The 15948-nt window shown below is 39.4% G+C and overlaps 1 protein-coding gene across 1 annotated transcript in view; it reads left to right on the top strand.

Annotated features, from left to right (window-relative positions):
- LOC112251572 (ephrin type-B receptor 1-like) overlaps window positions 1–15948 on the top strand; it is a 200872-nt gene that overhangs the window by 74276 nt on the left and 110648 nt on the right. Inside the window, exon 3 of the mRNA XM_042322148.1 lies at window positions 83–767. Coding sequence (XP_042178082.1) covers window positions 83–767 — 685 coding nt within the window. The remainder of the gene's footprint in view (window positions 1–82; window positions 768–15948) is intronic.

Below are 15948 nucleotides of genomic sequence, written 5' to 3' on the forward strand. Positions count from 1 at the left end.
TAATCTCTCTCTCCATGACTTGGACGGACTTGCTGATTGATTGAAGCCTTGCTCTAACTTGTTGTGTGTCTGTTCTCCACAGTGGGAGGAGGTGAGTGGCTACGATGAGAACCTCAACACCATCAGGACCTACCAGGTGTGTAACGTGTTCGAGCCCAGCCAGAACAACTGGCTTCTCACCACCTTCATCGACAGACGAGGGGCTCAGCGTGTTTATGTGGAGATGCGTTTCACCGTACGTGACTGCAGCTCCATCCCTAGTGTCCCCGGCTCCTGTAAGGAGACTTTCAACCTCTACTACTACGAGACAGACTCTGTCATCGCCACCACCAAGGGAACCTCCTTCTGGATGGAAGCTCCCTACCTGAAGGTGGACACCATCGCGGCCGACGAGAGTTTCTCCCAAGTGGACTTCGGCGGACGATTGATGAAGGTCAACACGGAGGTGCGGAGCTTTGGCCCTCTCTCCCGTAATGGGTTCTACTTGGCCTTCCAGGACTACGGGGCCTGCATGTCCCTGCTGTCAGTACGTGTCTTCCATAAGAAATGCCCCAGCGTGGTGCAGAATTTCGCCATCTTCCCAGAGACGATGACGGGCGCCGAGAGCACCTCACTGGTCATCGCCAGAGGCACGTGCATCGCTAACTCAGAGGAGGTGGACGTGCCCATCAAGCTGTACTGCAATGGAGATGGGGAGTGGATGGTTCCCATCGGGAGCTGCACCTGCAAGGCTGGCTTTGAGCCGGATAACGGCAATGTCTGTAGAGGTGAGATCAGTTCTCCTCACTCATAATAACCCCTATCACGCTTTGTGTTACTGTGTCTTACTGTCCTATTGGAAATTTGAAGGCATTGTGTCTCACTGTGGAAACAGTGGTGATGATAGACAAAGTAAGGAGCAGAAAATATTTTGTTTTGTCTGGCAATCACTGCTGTCAGGGGATAGCTATGTGGGCGGCCAGACAATCAAAGACTGTACTGAGGGAAGTCTGATTTGACCAGCAGCAGGCATATAATTTGAAAAGTTCATAATTGTAATAATTATTTCACATCAAGGAACTGAAAGGGGAACGTTTTGTCTAGCACCAGTCAGAAGCAGGGGGTGGGGGGTATAGGGATTTATCATGCTGAGATAGCTCTGATTGTATATTATTTTGGAAAAATGGTTTTAAATGTTGGTTATTCAATAGAGTAATTTGATTATCATGCCAACAAAGTTATTAAGTTAGGTTTTCCATAAACTTTTTCTGATAGGTTTAGCTCTTTGGATTTTCCACTGCAGTATCTACAGTAAGCTACCTGCATGGCATGTTTTCCTCCCCCAGCACTATGTTCAGATGTTATCTTTGTCTCATAGAAGGAGAATGTGTTCCATTCTGATGTTACTTACAGTAGTGACCTAATTCAGGACACACACACACACTCTTTTTGACTCCTACTGTATATTCTCTCACTGATGGTCAGTCTGCCTGTATAGAGACCAGATAAGATTGATCGGCAGCCATATGCGCTGATCAATAATATAGATATTAAACCTTTCCTCCTAATATGGAGTCGAGCCTGTTTCACAGATGACCTAGTGGAGTCCTTGACTGGAAAGTCGTTGACTTCGTTCTGCCTCTGAGGTGAGCATTTAGATCCGTCAAAGAGTGGTACAGCAAGAGCTGATTACTGTACTGACGGTAACATAGGTATGTGTCATCTAATAGTGAAGACATGTTCATGAAAGTGTCACTATGTCTATGAGAGTGGATGTATGTCACAATAAAGGATCAGATTCATAATTTAAAAAAGAAGTGTAGCCACTGGAATGTTTTCATAAGCTTGTCAGAACATTTCTAAGTGACAGATTCTAAAGGTGTTTATTTGGGTTACTGTGACATCGTTCTGCTCTAAAAGCAAGACTTGTCCCTGCTCTGCAGTGTTTTATTAGCAGCCTGATCCCTTTATGTCTGGGATTGGTTCTGAGGATACTTTTTTCAGTCCATCTGCTCATATGCTCAATCATGCATCAGTATGTTAGCATTACCTACATGAAATATCTCTCTGATGTTTAGTTATTTGTCAGAAAGTTGAGACATTTTAGATTTTTGTCACTGCCTACTGCTGGGGATATGCGACTGTGAGTAGTCCAACACATTGGAAAGGCCTTGGAGTGCTTCATGAAAGTCTCATTTATCATTACAAAAAAAAGCCTTGTGATTCCAGCCCCAGAAGTGTTAATAAAGATGTGATGACAGCTCATCAACACCTTGTGGCTGGCCAGAGAATAGGATAGGAGAGCTACTGCTTGCTGGAGAGATGTGGTGAGTTGAAGTCCGGCTGACCGTCTAGGTCTTCAGTTGCTCTCCATACAAGATCCAACCCAGCCCAACCTCGGGGCTTCCTGATGGTGTAGTGATAACTGCCGGCTTACTGTTGAAACCCCCACATCATAGTGCAAAAAGAAACTGCCACCTGCCACCGGTATCCACACCTGCCAATCATTGGACCATAGTGGCACTCTTGAGAAAATCTCTGTGTGAATAACTAATTGTATGAGGAATGAGATGATGAAGGGGGAGAATAGTATAGAAAGAGAGGGAGGAGAAGAGGGACGGAGATAGAGGGGGAGAGAGAAGTAGGGGCAGAGCAGAGAGAAAGAAGGAGAACAAGACAGGGAAAGACACAGAGAGAAAGCTAATGGTGAATGCTACAGTAAATACGCGTGTTGGCCCTGTGCTGACACGTGGCCTCCACCAAGCTTGCAACTGTCAGGTATTTAATAAGAATTTCATAGATCAGCTCAGTGCTCAGCAGCATAATTAATCATGGAAATTGGCTCTGCTTGTCAGATTAAAAAGGCTAGTGCCCTCTGCCTCGCCACATCATATTAGAATCTACTTTTTCTTGTCCTCCTACGTTCTTTCCCATATTTTTTTCTTATTCTATCCTTTTCCTAAAAGGTCCTTTTGCTCTATCTTCTCGTGGTATCCAATCATTTCTTTCGATCGAGTCTTTAATCCATTTTGTTCTCACACCCTTTTACGTCTCCCACCTCCCTTTATCTATGCAGCTGGGGCGAGGGGGATGGAGGTGGTGGGGGGTGCACATGTGTATGTCTTTGAATGATATTAAGTGCTCTTATTACATGTTAATTGGCCAAGTAGGTTCAACCCAGATCACTTCGCTACAGGCTTAAATTCACCTCATATCTATTCAATGCACACGATTGGAGAGAGAATGAGAGCAGAGAAGGAGAAAAAAACAGTAAAGAAGAGTGGTCAAGGCCGCCCGCTATGGTCGGTCTGACTGAATATATTACACAGGAGAGATCATGAGAGAGGCCATAGACTCAGAATATAAATGCGGTGACTTACATTCAGTTCCTTTGTTCAATGACAGTAGATACTTTGCGCCACAGGGGCACTATAAAGTATAGATTCTGCAGAGTACAAATTCTATATAAATCACTCAGGTTTCACATTGATGGGTGATTATTTGCTGTGGAAGTGTTCTTAAATTGTTCCAAAGGGTCTACACAGTGGCTGGTGACATTAGCAGAAACTATTGTAATGTTGAATTTGTCAAGTTGAAAGTGTCAAGTAACCTAGTGTTCCACATCCTGTGTGACTGTTTGCCTCATCAGTACAGCACACATTCATTATTCATTAGATGGGTAGCGAACTCTCGTCTCACTACTGTGCACTATTTCAATGGCCAGTTCCCTTGATGTCTGACTCACTCCATAGCCCCTTTTTAAGCCATCCCAGAATGCACCTCTCTCTTGCACCAGAGGCACCATACTACTGCTTCTGCATATAGATACAAGGCAGGGACAGAATGAAGAGGTGCACCAGGTCTCTCTGGCTTCCAGACACATTAGCATTAATATTTCAAATATTCAAATAACGTTATTTAACATGCAGTAGGCTGAAGCAGATGATGCTAGATTCACTGGCAACTTGATTGACTGCTCATACTCAAACTTATCAGGGTTTGTTATTTATGCAAGATGCCTGATTTATCAGCTGGCAGGGCTGGCACAGGTGGGCACACTGGCACCCTTGCCTGCTGTGGAGGGGACAGGACAGGGGACACAGAGAGAGGGCAAAGCCACTCAAGGGGCTGAGGGCAGTTTGTCACTGTCACAGACAGAGACACACACTTCATTTGGCATTCTGCAGCAACCTCCTCAGAGCCTGGTCTCCAAATGGAACACAGAATTGGATGGCGCCACTCGATATTCCTCTCACTCACTCTTACTCTATGGAGAGGGAATCTGTAGGCATAGCACCACCGAAGGTGATAGTCTGGGAGGTCTGGTGGAGAATGGGGCTATGCCATTTATAAGTCCTGAGGGAAGATTAAGGTCAAATAGGGACAAGAGAATGAGAGAGAGATGAGGGTGTAAAGGGAGAGAAAATACAGTGCCTTCAGAAAGTATTCACAACCCTTTACTTTTTCCACATTTTGTTGTGTTACAAAGTGGGATTAAAATGGATTACATTTTTTGTCAAAGATTTATACAAAATACTCTTTAATGTCAAAGTGGAAAAAAAATCTTACATTTGTAAAACATTCATGAAACATTAAACACAACAAATCTTGATTAGACAAGTATTCAACCTCCTGAGTCAATACATGTTAGAATCATCTCTGGTAGCGATGTGAGTCAGTCCAGTCACACCTGAATTGTGTAACATTTGCCTATGATTATTTTCAAAATTCTTCAAGCTCTGTCAAATTGGTTATACATCATTGATAAACAACCATTTTCAAGACTTTCCATAGATTTACAAGTCGATTTAAGTCAAAACTGTAAATTGACTGTCATCTTGGTAAGCAATTCCAGTGTAGATTTGGCCTTATGTTTTAGGTCATTGTTTTGCTGAAAGGTGAATTCCCATTGTCTGGTGGAATGCAGACTGAACCTGTTTTTCCTCTAGGATTCTGCTTGTGCTTAGCTCCATTCTGTAAATGATTTATCCTGAAAACTCCCCAGTCCTTAACGATTACAAGCATACCCATAAGTGAAATTGGCGCTGACAGAGGTCTGCCTCGCTTCTTCCTCTTAGGAAACTTGACAGTATTTTTTTTGAATGTATTATTTCTTACATTGTTAGCCCAGAATTGTTTTTGTGTTATTACATACAGCCGGAAAGAACTACTGGATATCAGAGCGGCGGTAACTCAACAGCACTACCAGCATCACGACCAGGAATACGACTTTCCAGAAGCAGATCCTTTGTTCGCACCCACCAGGGCAACTGAACTGATTCCAGAAGCCGACCCTGTCAAGTTGTAGAATGAAAGTAGACAAGTGCAGGAATACGTAATAAGGGTTTTATTTTCTCCACCCAAACAAGATGCGAGGTGTAAACCTCTAAATAATACACGGGACGAGACCCGTAATTCAAGTGCACAATAACACGTAGCATGGAAGCCGATACAACAGCACAGGTGCTCACAAGACCAACGGGCATGGTAACAATAACCGACAAGGACAATGGGGAACGGAGTGCACATATATACACATACTAATCAGGGGGAATGGGAACCAGGTGTGCGTAATGAGACAAGACAGTCCGGGGTTGTTGATAATGAATCCAGTTCAGTGACACCTAGAGGGCCGGTGACGTAGACCTCCGGAGCTGGTGAACGGAATGAGCAGCAGTACCGGAAGGATCCGTGACAGACCCAAAACAACAACGGCGATGGAGAGGTACTCGGAGTGATCTTCTAGTCTGATTTAGGAGGCGCGCACACCACCCACTTCTTCCGAGTATATCACTCGCTAATGTTCAGTCTCTGGATAATAAAGTTGACGAGCTCAGGGCAAGGGTTTCTTACCAGAGAGACATCAGGGATTGTAACATACTGCTTCACGGAAACATGGCTCCCTCGGGATATACTGTCCGAATCGGTCCAGCCAGCTGGATTCTCAGTTCATCGCACAGACCGAAATAAATATCTCTTCGGGAAGAAGGGCGTGTTTCATGATTAAGGAGAAGTTTATCTAAAGTTCCATGTATAATAGTTGTATCTATTATCAATGTTTATTATGAGTATTTCTGTGAATTGATGTGGCTCTCTGCAAAATCACAGCATGTTTGGGAACTACTGAACATAACACGCCAATGTATAAATATTAACTTTATCGAACAAAACATACATGTGTTGTGTAACATGAAGTCCTATGAGTATCATCTGATGAAGATCATCAAAGGTTAGTGATTAATTTAATATATATTTCTGCTTTTTGTGACAACTCTCTTTGGCTGGAAAAATTGGCTGTGATTTTCTGTGACTTGGTGACCTAACATAATCGTTTGTGGAGCTTTCGCTGTAAAGCCTTTTTGAAATCAGACACTGGCTGGATTAATGAGAATTGTATCTTTAAAATGGTGCCTAATACTTGAATGTTTGAGAAATTTGATTTATGAGATTTCTGTTGTTTGAATTTGGCGCCCTGCAATTTCACTGGCTGTTGTCGAGGGGTTCCGCTAGCGGAAGGAACCCCGTTCTCAGACAGGTTAATGTACCATAGTACACATCGGTCGGGAGCTCCCCCGGGGCAGTCCCGTTACTTTTCTTATATACGGCTATACAAAAAAGTCATAAAAGCATGATTTACATGATTCTTTATTCATCATTAACTTTGGTCTCTGCACGTGACTGACCAATACCTCACAAGGCTTCTTCTCTCCAAACTGAGACCTTGAAACTGAGATACTCTTTTTGGTTCACATACAGCAATGTTCTGGGCGTACTGCCAAATGACTTATACTGATAGTGAGGATTCCTCCATGCACGATCAATTAGTCACTTCCATGAACCTTTCTTATTGGTTATTATGAAAGCAGCATTGATCTGATACACAAACATACAATTTTCCCTCACACAGGCTTCCTTCTTTTCACTCTGTCAATGAGGTTAGCATTGTGGACTAACTACAATGTTGTTGATCCATCCCCCGTTTTCTCCTATCACAGCCATTAAACTTAAACTTCAATTAAACTTCAACTGTAAACTTCAACTGTTCACCATTGGCCTCATGGTGAAGTCCCTGAGTGGTTTCCTTCCTCTCCAATCAACTGAGTTAGGAAGGATGTCTGTATCTTTGTAGGTACTGGGTGTTTTGGTACACCATCCAAAGTGTAATTAATAACTCAAAGGGATATTCAATGTCTGTTTTTTACCAATCTAGTAATAGATGCCCCTCTTTACGAGGCATTGTAAAACCACCATGGTCTTTGTGGTTGAGTCTGTGTTTTGAAATGTACTGGTCGACTGAGAGACCTTACAGATAATTGTAGGTGTGGGGTACAGAGATGAGGTAGTCATTAAACAATTGTTAAACACTTATTGCATACAGAGTGAGTCCATGCCACTTATGTGACTTGTTAAGCAAACGTTTACTCCTAAACTTATTCAGGCTTGCCATGACAGAGGTTGAACATTTATTGACTCAAATTTTGAAGAACAATTCCACTTTGACATTATGGGGTATTGTGTTTAGGCCAATGACAATAACATCTGAACATCATGTGATAAAGAGCGACTTGGTATTTGCATGAATCAGACCTGGGTTCAAATGCTATTTAGGGTATTTCAATTACTTTCAAAGACATTTGTAAGTAAGTATTTGGATATTTCTGATTTGGAAACGTAGTTGAATATTGGAATGTATTTGGAAATACACCTGGAAATATATATTGTTATTGATTTTATATACATTTTTATGGGGTTGGCTGCTTTTCCTTCCCTCTGCGGTCCAACTCATCCCAAGCCATCTCAATTGGGTTGAGGTCAGGTGATTGTGGAGGCCAGGTCATCTGATGCATCGCTCCACTACGTCACTGTAAAAAATGATTTATTGTTTCAACTTCTAATTTCCAGTGATCTAGTTGCATGGGATTTTTCAAGCTCAGAGTACTGTACATTTCACGTTATCCTAGCTTTTATTGCATTTATTTTGACTAACAATAGGCGGTTCATTTGATGTTTGTGAATTGTTAATTTCATTTGATATTATTTGAATAATTTTAAACCTTTTATGTTAACAATACATGTGGAGTTCTAATAACTAAAGCTACATTATTGTTGACAAATAATAGACAGTAGACAGTATACAAAAATAGACAAATAATAGAAATCCACTGCATTTCAGTATAACCAACCATTTTTAGTTGAACTAATTTCCGATTTTGTTAAGTTAACTTTCAGTTAAGTTATTGTAACTCGTAATACAGTTATCATAACTACATTTAAAGTTTACATAACATGTCACGTTATCCTTGCTTAGACCATTTTGTTAAGTGCTCTGAGCTTGAAAAATGCCACGCAACTAGATGACTGGAAATAACAAGTTGAAACAAACTTAAACCTAGAGTTAACTGAAATAAAGCCAGTTACTTCAATGTATAAAAGAGTTAACCTTTTGCCACTAACTTACTATTCTGAGTTGAATCTTTTTCCTATATTGTTATGTCAACTTTTAATAAAGTTATCATAACTAGTAACACAGTTAAGATAACTACATTTAAAGTCTACATAACAAAATTGTGACATGTAATGTACTCTGAGCTTGAACAAGGCCATGTAACTAGATAACTGGAAATAAAAGTTGAACAACATTAAAGTGTGAATTGTCTAAAGCCACATTTAAGAGTTAACCGTTTACAATTATTGTTAATTCAACATGCACTTAAGTCAAGCCTACTTCATATTGAGGTATTGTAACAGAGTTCTCAACCTGTTTGGCTGGTGGTGCTACACTGTGGCTACGAGCAAGTCAAGCAGGCCACACATAAATAACTAAACTATTAATGACATAACAGACAAGCTTGCCACAGCCTGCAAGTTGAGAACCACTGTTCTAACTCTACAAAATGACATTGACAAATAAAACATGTAAAATTAATATAAACCAGTATGTACAGTTTAACAAAGTTCAGATTTAGTAAAGCTTATCTTCATTTTAAAATGACTATATTTACAATGATTGATTTACTATCAAGAGTACATTGATCGATTCAACAACTTACATTGAAATCAATGAATTCCATCTAGCTTGTAATGACAACTTAATAGTCCTATCGTGTATTTCAGAACATTTATTACACTATGTATTAACAAACAAATACATTTGCAACATTGTATTGTTCCCTAGAATGCATTTTGATTGTCATGAAAAAAAATATCTAACAATGCATATTTTTAGATGCTTGTCTTTGGGTCCATTTAAACGGGCAGCCAAATTCTGCTGTCACTAATTGGTATTTTATCCGAACAGCTAAGATTTTTTTTTTCTAAACATAAATGTTTTGTCAAATGTTTAATCCTCTGTCCAATAAACCCAAACATATCTGTAAATGGCACCATTGAAACATGGTTTTATGGCATGGTAAATAAAACTTCAAACACTGATCAAAGACAACCTTCAGAATGGTTTCTAAGACAAGTTGGTGTCGAGTGTGAATTGTTTTTCTAACATGCTGTAAACATTTTCAGAATGCACTGTAGTTAATGGGAAGAGATGATAGCAAATCATTGGTCTCTAACAAAAGACGGTTGTAGTTTTGTAGACTGAAGGTCACACGTTAAAATAGGGTAACTTAAGTCTTCCCAAAACTGAGATTTGTAAGATTTAGGCAAATAACAGCATCATTGTCTGAGGAATTAACTCAACTACTGCGAGTAAAACATAAACGCAGCAAATAGTTGTCTTAACAAAGAAGACGGTTCTTCAGTCCATGCACTTTTGCTGTTCAGTTTTCTGCACCACTCTTCAAGAACATTTTCTGAACTACCTCGAAAGTGTACCTCAAACATTTTGGGTAATCCATGTTCAGACAATAAAGAATCCCAATCAAAGTGGCAAAGGCATTTGGGACATTGTGAAGCTCATGTATGATCACCTGCTCTTCTATCACAAGGGCAATGTCCACATTGTCAGCTAGCATTGGGTCATCTGCTGCAGCTCCATCCACAACGACAAGGATACCGATTTTCACTCCGCGGGGGACTTCTTCAGAATCCTTTGTCTTCTGAAAAACAGAACAAAAATTGGCAAAGATTAGAGGCATTGCCCTACAAAACATCCTCCAATACAATTTTTCTGTGACACTGTCTGCAAATGTACTCTTGCTTATTGATGCAGGCAAGTGATGTGGCAGGTAGACTAGTGGTCAAGAGCATTGTGCCAGTAAACAAGCATGGTCCTTAAGCACGTCAGTCAACCATGATTTCTCCCAGGTCTAGATAGAATGCATTCTTAGTTGAGGTAAAACATGGTCTGTTCTTTTTCCATTTGTAAAAAACAATTGATTGTCCACTATAGCGCCGTGAAGGGCCATGGTCATCCAACACTGAAAATGAGGGGGAAAACCATGTAAAGCCTCATCTATCATTTAGTGCTGTTTTGGCAATCAGCTCTTTCTACAACATTCATTATATTAAAGGTGCACTGTGTAGAATTCCACCTCTACTACTTTCTTTTAACCTCTTGATGCTACCCATCCCGGATCCGGGATCGTGACTACGGCTCAAGCTCATTAGCATAACGCAAAATGTGAAAAAATATTCTTAGACATATTTAACCTCCACACCTACACAAGTCCAATAGCTCAAATGAAAGATAAACACCTTGTTCATCTACCCAGCAAGTCAGATTTCTAAAATGTTTTACGGCGAAAACATAGCACACATTTATATTAGACCACCACCGAAACAAAATGCAAGCGGCGGCCATTTTGTCCCAGAAAATATAAAATTTAAAAGTAGGATTAAAAAATAAATAATTCACTAACCTTTTGAAAATCTTCATCAGATGACAGTAATATTACATGTTACACAGTACATTTTTTTTTTTCAATAATATGCCATTAATATCCATAAATCTCTGTTTACAATGACGACATTTCAAAAAATGCTACTCAAAATGTCCGGAGAAATTATGATAGCTCGGACAGATAACGTCAGATAACAAGCAATAAACATGACTAAATATACATGTTCTACATATAGTTACAAAGATACACTTCTTCTTAATACAACCGCTGTTACATTTATTTTTAACGTTACAGAATTCATTCACTAGTCTATGCTATGAGTCGGCGCTCAGATATTAGCAGTGTCTCCTCTACGTTTGGAGTCCACAGAAACCCAAAATAACCACATAAATATTCCCTTACCTTTGATGTTCTTCGATCAGAAGACGTAGAAGGAGTCATACTTACCCAATACATCGTTTGGTTTCAAGTTGTGCGTCTTTGTATTAGCATATGCTAACAGCTTCAGCTGAAATGCACCCAAAATAACTTCTGCTCCTTCTGGTCCCGCACTCTTGCGCAATCAAACTTCAAAATTACATATTATATGTTGACTAAACTGGTCAAACTAAGTGCAGAATCGAGCAAAATGATGTTTTTATCATGTAAAACAATGATCATCGCGAACAAACGAACCGGCTTCAACTGGTGTCTATTGGAAAAGAACGTTCCCCAAATCGGCGCGCGCAATAGAGTGCATGTATGTGAGAGTGAACCGGGCATTTTCGCCCGCCAAAGGATGAGGGAGCGCGAAATTCAAACAATGAACGTGCCAATTGAAAGCAGACATCGCGCTGAACAAATACATACTGTTCCCAGATCAGTAGCTGCCTGGGAAGGGTGGGGGCGATGACGTCAAAGTTGACCCAACTTTTCTCTTGACAAGAGAGAGTTTGGGAGAAAGGCTGCCCTGAGAGTTCTGCTTTACATACAGACATAATTTAAACGGTTTTAGAAACTTTAGAGTGTTTTCTATTCAATAATTATTATTATATGCATATATTAGCAATTTTGGAAAAAATATTTTCAGTTTACTATGGGCACGCACTTCCTCCAACGGGGCAGTATTGAGCCATAAGCTCAAGAGGTTAAATGACCAGCTTACAAAAGCTGTAAACTATATTTCTGGATATTTTAAAAATATAAAAAGTTATTTCGATAGAACCATGATTCCCAACAATAGGCAATTCATTTGTTAGACAAAAGCACAGCCTAAAATACAAAGTTTGTATGAAGACGGACCGGCGCAAGCCCACTGACGAACAATGTTGAAGCAAAACTGATTGCAATTCCTGTTCAAATGCCAAAGTCAGCACTGCATGGTGTAAGGATTAATTGTCCTATCAAAATCGCTTTTAATATTTAAATGACAAGAAATTGTTTTTACAGCTTTTGTATAGAATTTAGAATTCCTCACAGTGCCACTTTAATTCTGTTAATTGTCTAACAATAGGGAATTTGACATTGTCACGGTCGTCATATGGAGGAGACCAAGGCGCAGCGTTGTAAGCGTACATACTTCTTTAATAAAGAAAGAACACTGAACAAACTATACAAAACGAACCGTGAAGCTAATATGGCTAGTGCAGACAGGCAACTAAACATAGAATAAGAACCCACAAACTACCCAAGGAATATGGCTACCTAAATATGGTCCCCAATCAGACAACGATTAACAGCTGCCTCTGATTGAGAACCAATCTAGGCAACCATAGACATATAAACACCTAGACTTACAAAAATCCCTAGACAATACAAAATCTAAACAAACCACCCTCGTCACACCCTGACCTAAGCAAAAATAATAAAGAAGACAAAGATAACTAAGGTCAGGGCGTGACAGACATACTGAATCACTAAGGGTACTGCAGTATTGTGTGCTGCCATACACCAGAGATGTGTGATACGTTCAAATACGGTAAAACTTGAGCATACTTACATTTCACAACCATCGACAATAGCTATCAATAGTTGTTTACATGGTAGTTAGGTATTATCGCCCAAACCTAGTATTGTGTTTAATGCATGGTCCTGATTTTTGCTTTGCAGTCTAAGATAAAGATTTTGTTTCTTCTGGACAAAAAGCATGCTAAATCATAATTCTCAACTGAATGTCTAGCAAGGGAGGGAGAAAGGTTGAGTGAAAGTAAAACAAATAAAACATTTCTGAAAGAGATGTCCTTATATACTGTAGTTGGTTCACATTTGATTGGCCCTGTGTGTTACAATCACTTCAGATGTTTTATTTAATTTAATTTTTTACCTTTATTTAACTAGGCAAGTCAGTTAAAGAACAAATTCTTATTTTCAATGACAGCCTAGGAACAGTGGGTTAACAGTGGGTTAACTGCCTGTTCAGGGGCAGAACAACAGCTCGGGGATTTGAACTTGCAACCTTTCAATTACTAGTCCAATGCTCTAACCACTAGGCTACCCTGCCGCCCCATGGTGACATGGTGACAAACATTCAACTTGACTCCATTGAACGCATCATGATTTCACTCTCTGGGAGAAAGCATAAGGTTGTGTTGTACGGTTGTATACCTCATATGTCTTCAAATATGTTGGGTCTTCTCGCAGGAAGTATGGCAAGCCACGGAGCACAGCCTCTCTCTTCCTTTGATTGGAACTCTAACAACAAAAGCACAATTGACTGTTTTACGACATTATTAATGTGGTTTTCAATGATAAGGTCTCATCCCCAATATTGATGTGTATTTTAAAAAGTAGCAATTATCAATACACCAGAACGTAGGTAATAACTGTACAGAAGACTTTAATATCAATATAATAGTCTTTGTCAAGACTGTCCATCAGGTGTTTGAGCTCCATCCCTCCACCACTCTTGGCCCGGTAGAATTCAAGGAGCTTGGAAAGATGACTGTCCAGGCCTTCATAACATGTCTTCTTGAGGTCCACAGACACCAGTCTCATGAACTCCAGAGCAACCTGTTTGAAGAGCATAACATACCAGGGAAGGAATTGTAGGGACAAGGGGGTGCCTAATCTGCCAGCGCACCAAAACAATCAGCCAGGGCACAAAGGCCATCAAGCAAAATAGACAATTACATTGCTACAAAACTTTAAAAAACATAACATTTAATGTAGGAAAGTGAATAAAATGATCCGCTGCTACTTTCAGACCAGAGGGTTACCATGGTAATGGAGTACAGTACTTATACTGATTTGGGGGAGATATATATTGCAGTTTAAACTGAAACTAAAACTGAAAACTCAGAAGCATGTGATTTAAAATATACATAGCTAGGAAACATGGAAACACAAACTAGCAAAGTCTCAGTTGGGATCATTTCAAATGTATCTATGACAGCCTGTGACTGCCATTGCCCTCATTGTTAAATAAAGTTAAGGGATTTAAGTCAATCTATGAAACTAAATGACAGAAATACTTTGAAAACAACAATGGTTTATAGCCATAATTTACTTTAAAAAATGAGTGATACACTTACACTGTATAGAACCCTGCATTTGTGTGACCTATAAGCAGTCAGAGTTATGATTTTTACACCCAGCCTTAGAGCACTACAGATAAAAGGAATACATTTTTGGAAAGAATATTACATTAATAACTTATGTAGTTTCTTGTGTCCTCTAATCACCTTCATCTCAAAATGCACAAAAGTCTAAGAGTCAAGCTCTTGAAGTATGAGAAACCGTGTATATTATTAATTTCAACAATCACAGAATCTTATTGGACCTTTTGCAGATTTTAAATAAGCAGTTATCTGTCTGAACAGCGCTGGCCATCTAGATTTGATGTCAATCACAAGGGGCTCATCTTCCACAATCTCCTTTCTTCTTAATGAGAAAGTAGTCCTCATTGCTGCATCAACAGTTACCCAGTCAGGACTTATTTTCTGAATCTCTTCTTGCATATAATCCTTATTGTTGAAATTTCTTCTCAAATGAGAAAAATACTGCTAAACATTACAGGGCTCAGAAAAATGACAAAGGTCACATTTTATGTAAGTAGTAACTGTTCCATGAACATTTCTTCGATGTTGAGTCAAATGCTTCTTGAGTGCTATTTCAGTTTTACAAGGTGCACGGACAGTCTTGATGGATTCATGGTAATGGGCAGGTACTGCATAATGTCCATGCTTCAATTTGTAATGTCTAATAAGTATGCATTGATTTGATGTGTCAAATCTGCAGTACTTACGGTTCCACTTCATCCATTGACGGATGAATGCTTTTGGATTTCCAAGAATCTAAAAAATAATGTTTACGTAAACGTTTTTATTCACTTTAGTTAATGTGTTAATTATTAACATTATTCTGAAATTGATAAATTCAGATTTAAGTTCTGTCTAGGTAAACCTGTTTACTAACTGCAAAGTTCATTTTTATAACATGGTTTGTTTAACATAACATTTCATTACACCCAAACTAACAATTGTAAAATTAAAATATATGCTAACATTACTACTTGCAAGATTAGGCTAATTAATCATTAGAATATTCTTAGCTAGGTTTTTAAATCAAACATTTTGGAAAAAAGAAGGGTTTTAAACCCAATACTAATTAGAAGCATGGCTAGCAAACATCTTTCCGTTGTGCTGTTATGCAGGTTGTCAAACTATTTCCAAACTAGTCAACAAGCAGCTTTTATCAGCACATTTGCAATTCCGACCACAGGCTATCTAGCACCATGCTAACTAAACACACTTTAACTAACCAGCACATGTGCAAATTCGGCCACGTGTCCTAACTAACACTATGCTAGCTAACACCATGCTAAATAGCGCGATGCTAGCTAACAGCATACTAGCTAAATGCCACAACATACCCTGGAGAATTTAGTTAGCTACACATGCCTATATCTGATGTTTGGCTAGCAAGTGAATACAACCACAATAGTAAAATAAACTGATAACAGCTCATTACCACCCAATCTAATAGTAATTGTAACTACAAGCATAGCTACAGTTGGCTTACGTAGCTAGCTACTGTTATACAAGTAGTAAAATAAACTGAACTAAAATAAACTAAAATAAACTATCAAACAAATGACAAGTTAGTTAGCATGGGTGCAATTTGGCACCATGTGTGCTGCTGGCTAGAGCGGTACTATTTATCAGCATGATTACAGCAAGCTTGGCTGCAATTATAC

Source organism: Oncorhynchus tshawytscha, linkage group LG05, assembly GCF_018296145.1.
Source record: "Oncorhynchus tshawytscha isolate Ot180627B linkage group LG05, Otsh_v2.0, whole genome shotgun sequence".
Lineage (NCBI taxonomy): Eukaryota > Metazoa > Chordata > Actinopteri > Salmoniformes > Salmonidae > Oncorhynchus > Oncorhynchus tshawytscha.